The 20,503-nt window shown below is 38.4% G+C and overlaps 1 protein-coding gene across 3 annotated transcripts in view; it reads right to left on the bottom strand.

Annotated features, from left to right (window-relative positions):
* The window catches only part of SNRNP40 (small nuclear ribonucleoprotein U5 subunit 40), a 36,912-nt gene that overhangs the window by 9,055 nt on the left and 7,354 nt on the right, over positions 1–20,503 (bottom strand). For all 3 annotated transcript variants that reach the window (XR_014231899.1, XM_082343849.1, XM_082343848.1), the window contains exons 5-6: positions 9,721–9,843; positions 924–1,044 (exon numbers count right to left, since the gene is read on the bottom strand). Coding sequence is in view for 2 of the 3 variants with exons in the window: in XM_082343849.1 (XP_082199975.1) it covers positions 924–1,044; positions 9,721–9,843 (244 nt within the window). In the remaining variant the exon portion in view is untranslated. The remainder of the gene's footprint in view (positions 1–923; positions 1,045–9,720; positions 9,844–20,503) is intronic.

Here is a 20,503-nt window from a genome sequence, read left to right as displayed (position 1 = left end):
TGCCCATCAGATAGAATTCTTTGTTGGGAACAAGACTGACAAAATGAGCAAGGTGGCTGGACATGGCATAAAAAGCTGAAATTGCAGCTATATCCCAGGCATCTTCTTGGTTGAAGACATGCACCTCGAGCTTTTTGAAATGGTCATCTGTTATGTCATCAGCTCGGGAAAATAGCAAGTGCAAATTCCAGCATTGCCTTTTCCCAGGCACGGAGGTCAGACTTTCTCCAGTTCACACAGACCTTGTCAGAGAGCACTGGGTTCTTTGAGAAGACCCTGTACCGGGCACTGTGGACACCCACGCTATAAGAGCACCTGTCGGCCAGGCTGGTTACCACAATGATGAGTTCCTTGTCAGCTTTGCTGAGCTGGCCTGTTTCCTTGTTACATATGGCACTGTAGTAAGCAAAGAAGGCTCTGAATTCCAATGGCTGGTGGGACAACACTTAAATACATTTGGTAAAAATCCTGTCTTCTTTTCTATCTCCTCCACGAGCTCTACAATATCAAAAGGCAGGTCCTCTTTGTAGTGAATGGGGCAACGGCTGATGGGTTTGGACTTCTCTTCCTGCTGAGTCTCATAAAGGTGCAAGTTCAGGGTCACCATAGGCAACTTTTCCCAAAACCTATTTGTCACAGGTGAAGAAGAGACATCTGCCTCACAGCGCCGAGGCGGCAAAGCATCGACATGGCGGCACGTGGCGTGGAGGCCAGGCTGCCTTTCCGCGCACCCAGCCCTCTGGGCCTAAAGTTTTTTCTATTACAACCTGTTTTCCTAATTGTCCTGGTGGACACCTGCAAGCCATCCTGGACTCTTTCCTTGGACCCTCATTTATCCAGCACACATTTCTAGTTCCTAATGCCCACTTTCTTTAGGGTCTACAGTGACTGGGCACTGGGAGAGCTTTCCTTTCCAAAGTTACCTGTATTGTCCATTGCATTGGACAAGAGATAAGAGCCTTCAGAGCTTAAACTCAGGCCAGTCACTGAATCTGCATGGCCTCTCATCGTGTAGGTCAGCTTATTTTGGCGCAGGTCCCAGACCTGCAAAACAAAATAAGGCAGCACTCCCAGAAAATCAAATTGTGAACAGCAAAGAAATAGTTATTAAAGAGTCAACTGCCTGGGAAAATTGGTATCCCTTCTTAATCTGCCTCTGGGCCAAGCATTACTTTACCACAAAATATAGGATTTCTACCAAAGAAGAAAAAACTCTTGCCTTTCTAAAACAGAGTCAAAGTTACTAAGTTTGACTAGAAAAATATGAACTAATGAATGTCAAATATTAAGATAAAGTTTAACAAAAAATAACAGAATTTAAAGAGGTTATTTTCAATTCATAACAAAATATATTAGGAATTAAAAAACGAAGTAGCATTTAAAACACAAACTATGATTCTTAGCAACTAAAAATAAGCTATTAGAACTATATAAAAACAAGTAAACAAGTCATTTGAAAAAGGCATTATGATTGCATGTAAAATGTATATAACAAGGTAATACGCAAAAATACAGAGGCTTAAAATTTTTCATTTAACGTCATAACATGTATACAATGGAAAAGCATATTTATTAAAAGAAAAATAAATTGTAGGTTCATTGTTCCCTGAGTAGGAAAGGTACGAGAAACAGTTCAGCTGAAAATAACCTAATGTCAAACAGAAAAAATAAATTGTTCATTAAGTTATGGCTCATAAACATACTGTAACACTATGAGCTCTCATGCTAGCATTCGAAGAGCAGAGTGGAAAGAGTGAGCATTTAGGGTCAGACCCTACCAGTCTCTGCAACTTAAAAGAGTTATGTATCACTGGGCCACTAACCCTCTCTGAGCCTGCTTCTGGTCTATAAGATGCGGACAACATTTACTTCTTATGGCTGTTGTGAGGATTAGAAATAGAATGCCTAGTACACAGCAGGCCCAATAATAATTGGTAACTATCATTAAGCAACTCCTAAAAATACTCTGAAGATCAAATGTAAAAATGTTTATAAAATAATCTATTATTAAGCAAAGAAGGAAAATACAAAACAGTCTATATTTACATAGACTGAAACTATGTAAAAAATATATTAAAGGCAATAGAAATGGTCTGGAATGCCATATGGAAAAGAACAGCAATTTTGTTAAGGTCATTGCTATTATATAAAATTTCATCTAAATTTGATTCCGTATTGCCACATAGTTTTTCTAAATGAAACAATTTTCTGCTGTCCCTTTAAGCAAGGCACCTTCCTCATCTAGAAATGAGTTTGATGTTGTATGTCAAAGCAATACATAAGGCAGACAACTCCACTTTCCCCATCAATAATTCATGTGTGGATGTATGTACACACTTCATATACAATCATTTTTGTGTCAGGATGTTTGTTGCCTCAATAATTAGGGAGGCTTGAAGTGGCTGACATTTTTTTGTTCAAGCTATTGTTCCTCCTCTTCAGAGAAGCCATTGTTGAAATCTTCAGCTTTTTAGGAGAGAATGTAATTCATCATCCCTCACAACACTTGGGCGCTCTTTCCAGACTTTCCTCTTTGAGGCCTGCACACGTTGTTTTGCAGAGCCAGAATGTATCTGGGATTTGCCAAAGAAGAGTGAGTAGGGCACTAATTTAAGCAAAATATTTTGCAGATGTCCTAATCAGGTGTTCAGTGAATGTTTGGGCATCTGACTCGTGGCAGGCGCTGTTGGAGATAAAAGAGATGTTGTCCCTGTTCTCAAGGAGCTAAAAAAGTGATGAGAGGCCTGGACAAGGGGCAATAGCCAAGACAGCAGAGGGATTAACGTTCCCGTGGTACATGAATGGGAGTGAGAAAGGGAAGGTTTCACAGAGAATGAAGCACTTGAGCAGGATATGGAAAAAGAAGGAGATTTTTGTTTGTTTATTTGTTTGCCGCACCATGCAGCTTGTGGGATCTTAGTTCCCTAATCAGGGTTGGAACCTGGGCGCCTGGCAGTGAGAATGCAGAGTCCTAACCACTGGACCGCCAGGGAATTCCCAAGAGGTTGCTGTTTTTTTTGTTTTTTAAAAAAATTTATTTATTTTATTTATTTTTGGCTGCGTTGGGTCCTTGTTGTTGCGCACGGGCTCGTTCTAGCTGTGGTGAGCAGGGGCCACTCTTCGTTGTGGTGAGCGGGCTTCCCATTGCGGTGGCTTCTCTTGTTGTGGAGCGTGGGCGCTAGAGTGCAGACTCAGTAGTTGTGGTGCACAGGCTTAGGTGCTCCGCGGCATGTGGGATCTTCCTGGACCAGGGCTTGAACCCGTGTCCCCTGCATTGGCAGGCGTATTCCTCAACCACTGCACCACCAGGGAAGCCCATAAGAGGTATTTTTTATTTAGACCAAATAGAAGGGTATTCCCAGGCAAAGATAATGCATGAAAGCAGAGAGGCATGAAAAAATTACTGGGTTGTAGGGAACTGGGCAAAGAGAGGCAGCAGACAATGCTTGAGTGATTGGCAGGCAAAGGGCAGCTCATGAAAGGTTTTGAATGACTGGCTTGGACTTGATCTCCCTCACTGGGGAGCCACAGAAGGGTTCAGAGTAGTGGAATGAGTTGGCCAGATTCCAGAAAGATCCTTCTGGCCCAGATAATCGGAAAGGATGAGAGCAGAGGTCGGAAAATCAATGAGGATCTGTTCTATCTCTTTACCTACTACATTAAAAAAAATCATCAACTAAACTCCCATTCTGACTAGAGCTCAGGATTACAAGCAATGCCAAAGAATTGCCAATCAGATCTTCAAGTCATTAAGAAGAAGCACATTTTCTTCTTTTATTCATTTTCCACTGACTCCACAATCCTATGCCCGGGAAGAAAATCCCAAGAGGCTGGCAGGAACAGTATATTTGCTCACAAACATATAGAGAATTTGCTCACTCCAGATTTTAAAAGGGGCTTCCATTCCCTGTTTGCTCCCCCCTTTCTCAGAATAGGCAGTGCTATCTGAGAGACAGAAGCAAACAGAAACCAGGCTCTTCAGGAGTACTTCCTAATGTAGTAAGGCAGTGTAGGCATTTGTCAAGCAAATGCTCAAGGCTGGTAAGCCCCTGACTGCTTAAAGGGTACTTGTTAATTGACTAAAGGCAATTTGATAGAGGCAATTTGCAGGGGACACGGGTTCGAGCCCGGGCCACAACTACTGAAGCCCGCACTCCGCAATGAGAAGCCACCACAATGAGAAGCCTGCGCACCACAACAAAGAGTAGCCTCCGCTTGCCACAACTAGAGAAAGCCCGCATGGAGCAGCGAAGACCCAACGCAGCCAAAAATAAATAAATAAATAAATAAATAAATAAATAAATATTTTTTAAAAAAAGAGTCTTTCTGGGTCCAAGGGCAGTTACTCACTCCTAAGCATGTCAGAACAGGGTGTTGTTAAATAGGGAGAAGATTGAAATTCTACGGTCTCACATCTCTCAAGCACACCCCTTAGTTATACAAGAGCAAAATGAAGTCAAATAGCTATAGCAACCTGATTTCAAATTATTAACTGCTGTCGCCAAAAAACAATCTGGCAACCTGTATCCAAAATGTGAAACATCCTTATATTTGTTAACACATTAATTTTCATCTAGAAATCTATTCTGAGGAAGTAACTAAATATGGAAAAAGTTTCACACACAAATATGTTGGATACAGCAGCATAATTTGTGATAGTGATATATATGAAACAGACTAAATGTTCAGTATATTGATTGCTGCTTACTAAATTATGGAATATTCTAATAATAAAATATCTAGAATATTCTAATATTCTAGATGATGGCAGCTGACACGTGCTGAACACTTACTATGTAACTGCCATGTTGCTAAGAATATTATATTTTTTTACCTCATTTAATCCATGTAACAACTGTATGAGGTAGGCTGATTATTCCCATTTAGAGATAAGAAATGGAAACTCAGAGAGGTTAAATAACTTTCTTAAGATCACATAGCCAGGAATTAAGTGGCAGAATCAGAAAAATGATCCTAAGTTCTGGGGATGTTATGTACATCATGGTGACTAAAGTTAACAATACTGTATTGTATATTTGAAAGTTGCTAAGAAAATAGATCTTAAAAGTTCTTATCACAAGAAAAAATATTCTAACAATGTGAAGTGATGGATGTTAACTAGACTTCTAAAGTTAATCACTTTGTGTTATATACATGTATCAAGTCATTATGCTGTATACTGAAAACTAATACATTATATGTCAATTATAACTCAATAAAACTAGAGAAAAAAAGAAACAGAAAAATGATCCAAACTACAACGCTAAGAAGAAAATAAGATAAGAGTGATGTGATGGAGAGCAACTAGAAGGAGGGCCTAGTTTCATCTAAGAAATCCTCTCTACAGATATGTCTGAGCTGACATTTGAAGACAAGACTAAGTCAGCCATGGCAATATCTAGTGTCGGGGGTTCCAGACAAAGTAGTAGCTATATGTTACTAAGTGAAAAGAGCATCATATAAAATCTTATCTGAACATTAAGACATTTACATACAAAACACTATGGCACAGAAACAGACTGAGAGGAAATAAACTGAAATATCAAGAGTGACTAAATTTGAATGATGAGACTATGAGTGACTTTTTTTCTATTTTCACTTTTTCTAAACTTTCTTCAGTGAACAAATGATCATTTTTACTACTAAAAACATTTAAATTGTAATAAATAATTTAATCTCAATTTTTAATAATTTTATTCCCAATAAAGTTGATTTATTAACTATACATTTAAATGCAATTTTTACATCTCTGCAAAACTTTTAAGGTAAGTAAGTAGGCAAATCAGGAAAGCCTACCCTGATTTTTAGTTTGGAAAATAAGATATACTGTAAACACTGCACATACACGGAGTTCCCAATGCTGACAAGAGAACGTAATGACCCAGAACAGGTACATGATAAGAATGCCCAAGTTTTTAGAATACTGTGTGCATTTCTAATAAAAAAAAGTCCCTGAAAATGAGCACTGGCAGAAAAACTTGAATGTCTGTGGACAGAATAATGACTTTTTAGTTTAGAAAGATAAAGACTACAAGGCTATGATATGATCCAACAACCCCACTCCTGGGCATACATCACGAGAAAACTCTAATTTGAAAAGATACATGCACCCCAATGTTCACAGCAGCACCATTTACAATAGCCAAGACGTGGAAGCAACCTAAATGTCCATCAACAGATGAATGGATAAAGAAAATGTGGTATATTATATAATGGAATATTACTCAGCCATAAAAAGAATGAAATAATGCCATTTGCAGTAACATGGATGGACCTAAATATTATCATACTAAGTGAAGTAAGTCAGAAAGGGAAAGACAAATACCATATGATATATCACTGATGTGTGGAATCTAAAATATGACACAAATGACCTTATTTACAAAACAGACTCACAGACATAGAAAACAAATTTATGGTTACCAAAGGGGAAAGGGAGTTGGGGAGGGATAAATTAGGAGTTTGGGATTAGCAGACATAAACTACTATATGTAAAATAAACAACAAAGGTCCTACTGTATAGCACAGGGAACTATATTCAATACCCTATAATAAACCATAATGTAAAAGAATATGAGAAAGAATATATATGTATAACTGAATCACTTTGCTGTACACCATAAAGTAGCACAACACTGTAAATCAACTATATTTCAATTAAAAAAAAAGGTTACAAGGCTATGATGTAGAGTTATTAATTGCCATACTCATGGGACTATATTTATATATTACTCATATTTGAGATAAATTTGGATTTCAGAACAAAATTGGTATATATCAACAGACAAAGACTGAGATTAGCTATCTGAAAAAAAGCTGATCCTAAGAGAAGGTTTAACATATAACGTGTGTCTGAGAAGACATGGAAAACCTTCAAAACCTAAAAAGAGACTCAGTCCCTTCAGGACTATAGTACAACTGAATATATTTGTTTATAAAACGCCCTGGAACAGTCTACACAAAGAGCCCGGAATAAGCCACACTACTTGTGGTAAGAAGACATTACTGGCACAAGAGTATTAGGCTAGTCTGTCCCCACAGTACACAGGAAAAGATCAAATTCTCATAGTTTAAATTTAAAAAGCCAGTCTCAAAAGGTTACATATTATATGATTCCATTAATATGAAATTCTAGAATAGGAACTATAGGACAAGGAACATTATCTATGGTTGGTAGGGGTTAGGGATGGGCAGAGGGTTTGACACAGAGGAGCATTATGAAGATTTTTGGAGTGATGGAAATTGTTCTGTACTGTTTGTGGTAGTTACATGAATCTGCACAAGCATTAAAATTCATAGAACTGTACACTAAAAAAAGGTTAATTTCAAAGTATGTAAATTTAATAATAACTTAAAAGTATGAAAATTATCATAGCTAGACGACACTAATCCACTTTTATGTGTATTAGAGCCCTCTAGTCATTCTAATGATAGTGGGCCCCCAAACTTCACTCAGGGAAATAATGCATTAGCTATTAAGATGATCTAATTAAGCCCCCACGTTCTGACTGTACATTCTCCAAATAGTTATAGGGTAGAAAAGGGATGTGAAGTTGAATTTTGGAAATGGTGAATTTTGAAGTACTTATGAGACTTCCAAGTGGGGGATGCTGAGTAGCTGGTTGTACACATGGGCCTGGAGCTGAAGATCTGGGTTGAGAACAGACTCATTTAAACAGAAATGACAATTAAAGTCACAGAATTAGATGAGACTTGTCCAGGGAAAGGTATATATAAGAAGAGCACCTAGGAAAGAACCTGGGGGAATAATGACATTTAAAGAATGCATAGAGAGAATAGCTTGTAGAGGTATCTGAGGAAGGATATGCCTGATGGAAGGGGTAGGAAAGCATATTGTTAGAGCCAGTTTAAAAAAAACAAACAAAAAAAGACTAAAAGGATCTACTGGGTTTAGTAACAGAGATCTCTGGTGACCTTGAAGAGAACAGTGTCAATAAAGCAGTGGAGGCAGAAGCCAGACTGCTGAGGAGTGGTCAGGAGATACGGAACTGAGGAATGAAACGGAGATAAGGCATTAAAGACAGTGAGTGTAGGAAATCTTCAGGGGATTTCTCACAGGTATTAAATAAGAGCAGGACTCTGGAACCAAACTCTGCATTTTGAACTGAGGTTTCATCGCTTATTAGCTGTACAGCCTTGGGTTAAGATGTTGTGCCTCTCTTAGCTCAGTTTCTTCGCTGGTAAAACGGCATTAATAGTACTTATTTCATAGGATTGTTGTGAGGCTTAAATGAATTAATAATGTAAAGCTCCAAGAACAATGTCTGACACAGTTAAGTATTAGAGGATAATGGTAACACTATTATTATCATAACCACTATCACCATCTTTCAAGAAGTTTGGCTGTAAAGGGGATGATTGACAGGGCAATAACAAGACAATGTGTAATTGAAGGAAGACTCCTTACCCCACCAAGAGAAGACCTGAGCATAATGAAATGCTAATGAGAAGCAATACAGTTGTTTAAAAATATAGGATCTGGGGGACTTCCCTGGTGGTCCAGTGGCTAAGACTCTGCGCTCCCAATGCAGGGGGCTCGGGTTTGATCCCTGGTTAGGGAACTAGATCACACATGCCGCAACTAAGAGTCTGCGTGCCGCAACTAAAGATCCCGAGTGCTGCAACTAAGACCCGGCACAGCCAAATAAATAAATAAATATTAAAAAAAAAAAAACTATATATATATAGAGAGAATCTGGGAAAATTGATGGCATGAGGTCCCAGAGACAGGAAAAAAAGGTTGAAATCCTTCCATTTAAGGGACTACCTTTAGACAAAAGGACATCCCATCCATAGTAACAGCAAAGGAGGCAAGAAGAGATGGGAATACAGTACAATTTCTAGGTAGAGACAACATAAGTTGAGTATTTACCCAACAGTTACTACTCTCATGACAAAGCAGAAGGTAAGTCAAAGTCTTTGAAATACCTAAGGAAGCCAATAAGTAAAAGCAGACACAAACTGAGTGGCCTCCCCCCACCTCCACACATTTCATATTTACTGGCACTTGCTATGTCCAAAAACTCTGCGAGGTGCTCTAATGAATTTGGCTCATTCAATCCCCATGACAACCCTATGAGATAGATATTATTATTAGCCCTGGTGCACACATGATAAAACAGAGGCTGAAAGAAGTGAAAGAACTAGTGTGAAGTCACAAAAAACTAGAAAATAGTGGAACTGAGAACAGACCCCAAGTCAATTACTTGAAAGCCTGAGCTACACTGTACTGCCTCTAAACACTGTAGTCTACTGCTTCTTTCTCCAACATCATTACCATCTCACATTCTTAGCTATGGACCCCCCAAAACTTCCTTTCCATAGTCTCAAAAAGAAAGACACACTGAGAGATTAGGGTACAGAATCACAAATTGATTTACTGCTATCTCATGAGGCCAATGCAGGTTAAAAAAAAAAAAGTTTCAAATGCCTCTAGGCAGGGAATGCACTCTTCATTTTTCAGAGTTCCCACACAGGGACTTCCCACTTCACATTAACTGCCTACTCCCTAATGGCATTTATATAAGCTGTAATGCAACCCTGACTCAGGAAGTCAATGAAGATAGGACAGAAAGAAAACAAGTTCTAATTTATCTTCCATTTAGTTGGCATAAAGTGCAAAGCTAAGAAGTTTGGAAAGATTTACCTCTGTGAGTGGAGATAGGTGAAAGGTAAATATAAGACAAACATCTAACATACCTTGATATCGTTGTCTATTCCACCAGAAATAATCTGATCACTTGTGTCATTGAAGGTCACAGCTAACACTTGGTAGGTGTTCTGAAATGTCTGGATCGCTGCTTTCTTACGGATGTCCCAAAGCTGAAAAAGAGGACAAGAGAGCCTATAGTAACAGCAATTGCACAGTGCACCCCTAAATCCAAGGACTGTGGAGATGAAAACATCTATAATGGGGACCCTGTTCAGAAACTTGTCTGAATATCCCATTAATATGGTGAGAAGTGACTATAATTTTGCCAACATATCTGAAGGTTGGTGGAACAAATCACTTTGGTTATATTTTCAGTCTCCTTTGTTAAAGTTTGAATAAACATAGTTAATTATCATGCCCTCAGAATGGAAATCTTCACCTTGCTTATTAGTTCATATGTTCTTAGACACCAAGGATATTAGACCAGTGTTTTCGAACTGTAGATCTTAATTCATTAGTGGGCTACAACTTAAGTTTTAAAAATATATATGGAGAGGAGGTTACATCAGTGAAAATGGCAGAGTAGGAAATGCTCAAAGATTATCCCTCTACAAAAGCAGAGAAATACCCAGCAAAAAAACTGTCAGAACCAACTTTATCAGAACTCTAGAAACTAAAGTTTATAGCAACTAGGTGAATACTTATTGAAGATAAAAACCACCTGGGTCCTAGTAAGAGAGTTTTGCAGCATTTTAACTTATCCTGGCTCCATCCCTACTCAGCAATAGTTTTGAAGACAACAGCCTACATTCCTAGTATAGGTTCCTAAGTACCCAAGGAAGAATGGACCTTATTTCTTATTTTCAAAGAATTGTAGGTTTAAATATTAAAAAAAAAAAAAAAAAAAAATTTTTTTTTTTTTTGGACCTGTTTGGTGGCTCCCTGGTGGCTGAGCTCAAAGGGTTTGACTTTATTTTGCCTAACTTGGAACTCTCCCAGGGCAGAGCCAATTGTCCAAAACATTTAAAGACAAATGCATGAGCCTCTGCTGGATGGGGCAAGGGATAACAGCAAATAGGAAAGGCTGGGTAATGACACAGTTTGGAGAATAAGCTTTGAAAAGCTCTGACATATTTTTGGGACTCTAGAAGGCCACTTGCATGCCCATGGCTGGGCACATGCTTAGGAAAGATCTGAGAAGGCCCTAAGCTCTCACCTCTTGCTGACCACAAGCAGGAAGTGAAGGCTAATACAGAATTGTAAACTGCCTGCTTGAGAGGTGATAGCAGGCCCCAACACACCCACAGAGCCAATCTACAAAGACTGGAAGAGTTCTCCCTGCTCCCCCAGGTGTTCAGGGAAATCTCTGCTGAATCGTCAGAGAACCACTAAGCTGATGAAACAGAGATTTCAGTGTCTACACATGACAAAGAACAGTCTATAAAATTAGTTCAGAAAATTCACTAAATAAACAGCTTCAAAAAGGAGCAACAACAGGGACTTCCCTGGTGGTACAGTGGTTAAGAATCCACCTGCCAATGCAGGGAAATGGGTTCAATCCCTGCCTGGGAAGATCTCACATGCTGCGGAGCAACTAAGCCCATGCGCCACAACTGCTGAAGCCCACGTGCCTAGAGCCTGTGCTCTGCAACAACAGAAGTCACCGCAACGAGAAGCCCGCACACCGCAACGAAGACCCAATGCAGCCAAAAATAAAATAAATAAATTTATTAAAAAAAAAAAAAAAAAAAAAGAAGGAGCAACAACAAACTCTGGAGAGAATCTAATTTCCAGAGTTGCCACACTATAATATTCAAATGTTCAGTTTTCAACAAAAAATTATGAGGCATGAAAAGAAGCAAAAAAGTATGGCCCATACAGAAGAAAAAAAAATAGTCTTTCAACAAATGGTGCTGGGACAAGTGGATAACTACATGCAAAAGAATGAAGCTAGACCCTTACCTCACACATGCAAAAATTAACTTGACATGGATCAAAGACCTAAATGTAAAAGCTAAAATCATAAAATTCTTAGAGGGAAACATAGGGGTAAATCTTCATGACCTTGAATTTGGCAATGAATTATTAGATATGACACCAAAAGCACAAGTGACAAAAGAAAACATATAAATTGGACTTCATAAAAATTAAAGACTTTTGTACATTAAAGGATATTTATCAAGAAAATGAGAAGACAACCAACAGTGGGAGAAAATATTTGCAAAACATATATCTGATAAAGGTCTAGTATCCAGAATAAATAAGTCTTATAATTTATAAGATTTATAAATAAATATAAATAATCTTATAATTTAGCATCAAAACCACAAAGAGCCCAATTAATAAATGGGCAAAAGGACCTGAGTAAACATTTCTCTTTAGAAGATATAAGCACATAGAAAGATGCTCAATATCACAAATTATTTGGGAAATGCAAATCAAAACAATAATTAGGTATCACTTCACACTCACTAGGATGGTTATAATTAAAACACATACACAGAAAATAACAAGTATTGGTGAGGATGTGGAGAAATTAGAACCCTTACACATTGCTGTTGGGAATATAAAATGATGTGGCTGCTATGGAAAAGTCTGGACGTTCCTTATTAAACAAAGAGTTATCATATGACTCAGCAGTCCCACTCCTAGATATATACCCAAGAGAAATGAAAACAGGTGTTCAAACAAAAACCTGTACATGAATGTTGTAGCAGCATTGTTGATGATAGGTAAAAAAGTAGAAACAACTCAATATCCATCAACCGAGGAATGGGTAAGCAAAAGATGGTATAGCTATACAGTGGAATATTATTTAGCCATAAAAAGGAATGAAGTACTGATAATGATACAACATGGATGAACCCTGAAACCATACACTGAGTGAAAGAAACCAGACACAAAAGGCCACATACTGTATGATTCTATTTATATGAAATGTCCAGAATAGGCAAATCCATAGAGACAGAAATAGATTAGTAGTTGCCAGGAGCTGGAAGGCAGAGAAAAAGTAGTGACTTGCTTAATGGGTATGGGGATTCTTTTGGGGGATGATGGAAATGTTCTGGTATGGGATTGTGGTGATGGTCACACAACACTGTGAATGTACTAAAAGCCACTGAATTGTACACTTTTTAAAAAGGTTAAAACAGTGGATTTCATGTGAATTTTACCTCAATTAAAAAAATTATGGGAGATATCAGAGAATGTCACATATAGAATGGGTTGGTTCATTCACATATAAGACATACTGAAGGGAATATATATACTAGATCATAGTATAAAATGTATTCCTTAATGTGGGTTGTGATAAAAATATTTAAAAGTTACTGTGCATAAACTATCTAGATGAAGAAACTAAAGCTCAAAGAAGGAAATGACTTGATGAAGAATACCTAGGAAGTCAACAGCAAAATGAGGACTAGATTTTAGTACCGTTTGATTCTATTACGTTAACATTGCATTAATTTAAAAGTACCAAACGTGTGCTCATTCCTTATAATAACTAAAGTAATATATGCTTGTTTAAAAAAATTAACATTTTTTTTTTAGTTCTGTTTTTTTTTTGGCCATCCCTCGCAGCTTGTGGGATCTTAGTTCCCTGACCAGGGATTGCACCCGAGCCCTCGGCAGTGAGAGCGTGGAGTCCTAACCACTGGACCAGCAGGGAGTTCCCAACACTTACTTTTACTGGCGGCTTGATTCATTAATAATAGAAGAGGAAAAAAGATGAAGATTAGGTATAACAACTCTAGATCCTCATACTCCAACTAACCAATTTTTTTCTATTTTTTTTTAAATAATAAACTTACAATACAACATGGGTCTACATTTTTAAAGCATGGATAGTAGGTCCTAAAGATGGTTCAGTAAATGACTGACGGACTTGAGAAGAACCATGAGGAAATGTCTTAAAAGTATGGGTCATTTCATTCAGAAGAGAAAGACTTTGGGGTGACTACGTTCTAGGTTTTAAAGGGTTGTCATAAAGGAAAGAAATCAGCCATGGAATCATAGTAAAGGCCAGGGGTTTAAATTCAATCCTGTGGTAAACAAGTAGAATATGAGTTGTCTCTGTGCCAAGATACCTTTTCTTTCCAATTCTCATGGTTTAGGATGAAAAGTAGTTTCTACTTCATTGATGGAAACATGAACTAAAAAGGTTTAGTGCTACTCAGATCAATGGTCCAAAAAGAGTGCTTCACTCCTCTTCTAGAGACCCAACAGCCAACCCCTGCCCATCAAACTCTCTGGCTATAGAATGAAGTCCAAACCTCTTAGCTTGGAATTCAAGGTCTTGATAATCTAGCTCCCACATCTTACCAGACTTACTACAATCTTTGTCTTAACAAATATTCCCTACTCAGGTCAAATCAATCTTTGTCTTTATCGTAAAAGCTATGGTAGCCACTTAAAGCTTGATTCAAATATTGCAGAATTTTAGTTCCAGACAACCAAAATTTTTAAAAGATTATTTTATTCTGATATATTCACACTTACCAAAAAAACTGTAAACGAGAACATTTTTTGCCTAAATCATTTGAGTTGCTGACCTAATGCCCTGACACTCCTAAATACTTTAGTATATTTAGTGCGCTTGTCCCACAAGATGTTCTCCTACGTAATCTCAATACAACCATCAGAATCAAGAAACTAACACCCATACATTACTACATCCTCAGATCTCATTCAAGTTTCACCACTTGTCCCAATAGGGTCTTTTATTGCAAAAGGATTCAGTTCAGAATCATATGTTGAATTTATTTATTTATTTATTTGTAAATACTTATGTATTTATTTGGCTGTGCCGGGTCTTAGTTGCGGCACGCGGGATCTTTAGTTGCAGCATGTGAACTCTTAGTTGCAGAATGTGGGATCTAGTTCCCTGACCAGGGATCGAACCCGGGCCCCCTGCATTGGGAGCGCACAGTCTTAGCCACTGGACCACCAGGGAAGTCCCCATATGTTAAATTTAGCTGTCATGTTTCTTTAGTCTCTTTCAGCCTGGAAGAGTTTCTTAGACTTTCCTGGAGTTCCATAACCTTGACACTTCACAAAATTACAGGACAGTAATGTTCCTCAATTTGTGTTTGTCTGATGTTTTCTCATGATTAGATTAAAGTTATTTGGGAGGACTATACTGAAGTGATGTTGCATTTTCATTGTATCCTATCGAGTGGCTCACAATTTTCATTTGTCCCATTACTAAAAACATTCAAAAAAATTTTTTTTCTTTTAAATTTTGGCTGCACCACATGGCTTGCAGTATTTCAGTTCCCCGACCAGGGACTGAACCCAGGCCATGGCAGTGAAAGTGCTGAATCCTAACCACTAAACTACCAGGGAACTCCCATAACATTCAATTTGATCATTTAAGAGATTCCTCTGGCAAGCTTTTTTGCATAAGATGTTCTAGGCCCACCTTGTACTTTCCCTGCCCAGACCTGAAATAAGGAGCCCTTTCAGCGGAAAATGGTATTTAAAGGCCAAGACCTATACAGTAGACATGCTCACTGGTTTTGATGTGTTGTTGTTCCTAGACCCTCTAAGTGGACAGTTAAGCAATATATGCATACACAGGTGCACACACATATATCTACAAACACACATTTACATCTAATTTTTTTTCCTACACTTATCTGTTTATATATTGAATGTCATGAGCTCACACTGATACTCTGAATTAGATACTGACAACACAAGATGCATTTTAGTTTTCTCTTTCTGTATTGGTAAATCCTTTCTCTGACAGTGAGAAATCTGCCCCCCATTATACTTATTATATTTACTTATTTGATCAGGCTTCCTGTATGTAACCAATCTCCTACATCCTCTTCCAGCTGTCTCCTGCATGGATGTCCTCTTTCCCTGTTTGAATATGATTCCCATTCTGGGCTGATTCTATGTGAACCCCCTCCTCACCCCATTTGGGTGACCCCTCTGTTTGAACGCCCTCTTCACTCTGCTCTGGCTCTAACACCACTTTCCAGGCTGCCCTTCCTCAGGGACTCCATCCTTGTCTGAGTCTGCTCAGCCTCAGACTCTCTACCTGAATTGCTCCCACCCTGTGTGGGCACCCTCAACTCAGGCTCTGACACCCACACTGTCTCCCCCATACCAATGTGTAGATGACTCTTTGACCCTGCTACGGCACTGATTCTCCATGCTGGGCTCCTCCCTCCGGTTCTGCACACTGGGCCATCTACCTTGTGCTGTGTGGATGCCCTCCTTACCCTACACAGTTTCCATCTCCCTACACTGGATGCGGATACTCCTGCATCCGGTGTGGATGCTCTCCTTTCATCTCACTTGGGTTCTGACACGCCACTCTGGGACACTTTGGCCTATCCCCACCTCTAACCCAAACACCTTTCCTGCTTCGGTCTATGTAATGGTACCAGGACTTGAATTGTTAGTAAAGGGAATAACATATATGATTTCACTTAATTGCTTCATTAGAAGAAAGAATGGATTGCTGAAAATGGTTTGAAAAGACTGGTATGGACAATGCTGAGGATACCACTTCTAGACTGAAAAATACAAGAGTTACTGAAACCTTTGTTTTCTGTTGAGAACTCTGACAAATAAGAAACATGACATATTCCTTGTTAGATAAGCACAAGTTATTAAACTCCTATACTTATAAACCTAGCAACAGAAAGCAACAATAAAGCATTCCAACTTGGCAAGTAACTAAAAGGCATATGTAAAAGGCTGTTCAATGAAGCAGTAATTATATAAATAATATATTGAAATTAAAAATAAAGAACTGGTTAAAAAAGTCACTTTAAGTAATGTGATATATTGCACATTTAAGAAATACTGCCTTGAAAATAAATACTGCCTTGAGTGTGATTATTTCAAATCATGTTTAATTAAGGGAGAAGAGAAGCAAGAAACTTAAAGAAGGAAAGAGTAGAAAAGAAAAGACATATACAATGGAAGGCAGGAGAAAAAGAAAAAGCTAAGGAGAGATGGAAAGATAAATATGAGCACAGAGACAAAGACAAGATGAAACAGAGTCAGAGAAAAGGTAAAAGAAGAAAACGTGAAACTAAACAAGAATAAGTTCCTAAGGACTTCCCTGGTGGTCCAGTGGTTAAGACTCCACGCTCCCAATGCAGGGGGCCCACGTTTGATCCCTGGTCAGGGAACTGGATCCTGCATGCCGCAACAAAGATCCCACGTGCCGCAACTAAGACCCAGCACAGCCCAAAAAAATAAATAAATAAATAAAAGAATAAGTTCCTAGATGGTTACCATAGCAAGCCCTCAATAAATGTTTGTTAACAAAATTCATTAGGGCACTCTTATCTCTGCCTTTTGAAATGCCAATTAGCAAATCAGCTACTGTTAGGTCTCTCCAACTATAGTATACCTACATTAAGACCTCTGGGAATTTCATGTGAAACTTGTGAAATCTGAACAAGATCGAGGGATCATAGCAATGTCACCTTTTATAGTTATGAGACAAGTTAACATTGCTGGAAACTGGGTGAAGAGTAAATGGGATCTCTGTATTATCTCTTAGAACAGCATGAGAATCTATAATTCTCTCAACAAAAAGGAAAATACACCTATTAAAAAACAAAAACAAAACAAAACAAAAAGACCTCTGGGAATTATTCCTAAGCCACAGACTCTCTTCTTAGCCAAGCATCAAGGGGCCCAAGTGATTGTTTATTACAAAACCATTTAGTAGAAAACATCTCAAAGCAGATAATCCAGTAGGTCAGTGTCACCACCTTTAATTATAAAAAAAAGCAAATTCATTTAAAAAAGCAACAAACAATCACAAGTTCAGTGTGATTTCTCAGATGTACTCCTTTGAAATCCCTCCCTGTTTAATCATAAAAAAAAAAAATCCAGAGTCAAAAACTAGTGCCAAAGAAAGAATAAAATGGTACTACAAAGCAGTGTGTCCTGTGTGCCCCTGAAATAAGTTACATTTCTAGGCCTCATTTTCCTCATTTGTAAAGTGAGGATGCTGGAGGAGATCAGTGGCTCCCAAAATGTCATACCTGCTACATCAAACCACTTGAGGAACACATTTAACATTCTGATTCTTAAAAACACAATACCATTGACATTAGCATCCAAAAAGAGAAATACTTAGGTGTAAATGTAACAAAATCTGTACACCATCTCTATATGGAAAACTTAAAAACTCTAATGAATGAAATCAAAGTAGAACAAAATAAATGGAGTGATATTCCATGTTCATGGGTAGGAAGACTCAGCATTGTCAAGATGTCAGCTCTTCCCAATTTGATCTACAGATCAATCATACTGATCAATGCAATGTCAACCAAAATTCCAGCAAGTTACTTCATGGAAGTCAACAAATTGGAGTTTATCTGGAAAGGCAAAAGACCCTAACTTGCCAATACAATATTGTACAGCAAAGTTGGAGGACTGACACTACCCAACTTCAGGATTTACTGTAAAGCTAGTAATCAAGACAGTGTGATATTGGCAAAAGAACTGACAAATAGATCAATGGAAGAGAATAAAAAGCCTAGAAATAGACCCCCATAAATACAGTCAATTGATCTTTGACAAAGGAGCAAAGGCAATACAATGGAGCAAAGACAGTTTCTTCAACAAATGGTGCTGGAACAACTGTATGTCCACATGTTAAAAAAAAAATGAATATTTTTTTGCACCTTTCACAAAAATTAACTCAAAATGGATCACAAACTTAAATGTAAAATATTAAACTCCTAGAAAGTAACACAGAAGAAAACTTAGGTGATCTAGGGTATGGTGATGACTTTTAGATATAACACCAAAGGCACAATCCATGAAAGAAATCATTGATAAGCTGAACTTCATTAACATTAAAAACTTCTCTGTGAAAGAAAATGTCAAGAAAATTAGAGGACAAGCTACAGACTGTTGAGAAAATACTTGCAAGACACACATCTGTTAAAGGACTATTATCCAAAACACAGTACAAAGAACTCTTAAATTCAACAATAACAAACACGGACTTCTCTGGTGGTGCAGTGGTTAAGAATCCGCCTGCCAACGCAGGGGACACAGGTTCGAGCCCTGGTCTGGGAAGATCCCACATGCCGTGAAGCAACTAAGCCCGTGCGCCACAACTACTGATCCTGCGCTCTAGAGCCCATGAGCCACAACTACTGAGCCTGCATACCACAACTACTGAAGCCTGCATGCCTAGAGCCTGTGCTCTACAACAAGAGAAGCCAATGCAATGAGAAGCCCGCGCACCGCAACGAAGAGTAGCCCCCGCTCGCCGTAACTAGAGAAGGCCCGCACACAGCAATGAAGACCCAATGCAGCCAAAAATAAATAAATAAATAAGTAAATTTATTAAAAAAACAAAACAATAACAAACAACCAGATCAAAAATTGAGCTAAAGAACTTAACAGATACCTCACCAAAGTACACAGATGGCAAATAAGCATACGCAAAGATGCTCAACATTGTGTTACCAGAGGAGGAGGATAGAGGAAGTGGGAATTGGAGGAAGGTGGTCAAAAAGTACAAACTTGGGACTTCCCTGGTGATGCAGTGGTTAAGAATCTGCCTGCCAATGCAGGGGACACGGGTTTGAACCCTGGTCTGGGAAGATCCCACATGCCGCAGAGCAACTAAGCCCGTGTGCCACAACTACTGAGCCTGAGCTCTAGAGCCCTTGAGCCACAACTACTGAGCCTGAGTGCCACAACTGCTGAGCCCGTGTGCAACAACTACTGAAGCCTGAGCGCCTAGAGCCCGTGCTCCGCAGCAAGAGAAGCCACCACAATGAGAAGTCGCACACTGCAACGAAGAGTAGCCCCTGCTCGCCACAACTAGAGAAAGCCAGCGTGCAGCAACGAAGACCCAACACAGCCAAAAATAAATAATAAATAAATTAGAAAAAAAAAGTATAAACTTCTAGTTATAAGATAAATAAGTACTAGGGATGTAATGTACAATATGATGACTATAGCTAACAGTGCTATATGATATACAGAAAAGTTGTTAAGACAGTATATCTTAAGAGTTCTCATCACAAGAAAAAAATTTTTCTTTTTTTTTCCTTTTTGTTGTATCTACATGAGAAGATGGATGTTGGTCAAACCTACTGTGGTAATCATTTCACAATATATGTAAATCGAACCATCTTGCTGCATGCCTTAAATTTGTAGTGATGTATGTCAATTATTCTCAATAAAACCGGAAAAAAGAAGATGTTCTACATCATATATCATTGGGAAAATGCAAAGTAAAATGAACGTAAGATACTACTACACACCTATTAGAAAGGCCAAAATCTGAAACACTGACAACACCAAATGCTGACAAGGATGGGGAACAAAGGAACGCTCATTCATTGCTGGTAGGAAGACAAAATGGTGCAGCCACCTTGGAAGACAGTTTGGCAGTTTCTTACAAAACCTCTACTGCACAATCCAGCAATTGTGCTCCTCAGTATTTACCCAAAGAGTTAAAAACTTAGGTCCACACAAAAACCTACACACAGATGTTTAGAGCAGCTTTATTCATAATTGCCAAAACTTGGAAGCAACCAAGATGTGCTTCAGTAGGTGAATGGATAAATAAACTGTGGTACATCCAACAATGGAATATTATTCAGCACTGGAAAGAAATGAACTATTAAGCCATGAAAAAACATGGATGAATCTTAAATGCATATTACTAGGTGAAAGAAGCCAATCTGAAAAGGTTATACACTTTATGATTCTACCTATATGACATTCTGGAAAAGGCAAAACTAAGGAGACAGCAAAAAGATCAGTGGTTCCCTGGGGTTGAGAGGAATGAATAGGTGGAACATAAAGGATTTTTAGGGCAGT

The sequence above is a fragment of the Balaenoptera borealis genome (genome assembly GCF_965194805.1).
Source record: "Balaenoptera borealis genome assembly, chromosome: 1".
Classification (NCBI taxonomy): domain Eukaryota; kingdom Metazoa; phylum Chordata; class Mammalia; order Artiodactyla; family Balaenopteridae; genus Balaenoptera; species Balaenoptera borealis.
The sequence above is the reverse complement of the archived record's forward strand: the minus strand, read 5'-3'. Positions and strand labels throughout refer to the sequence as shown.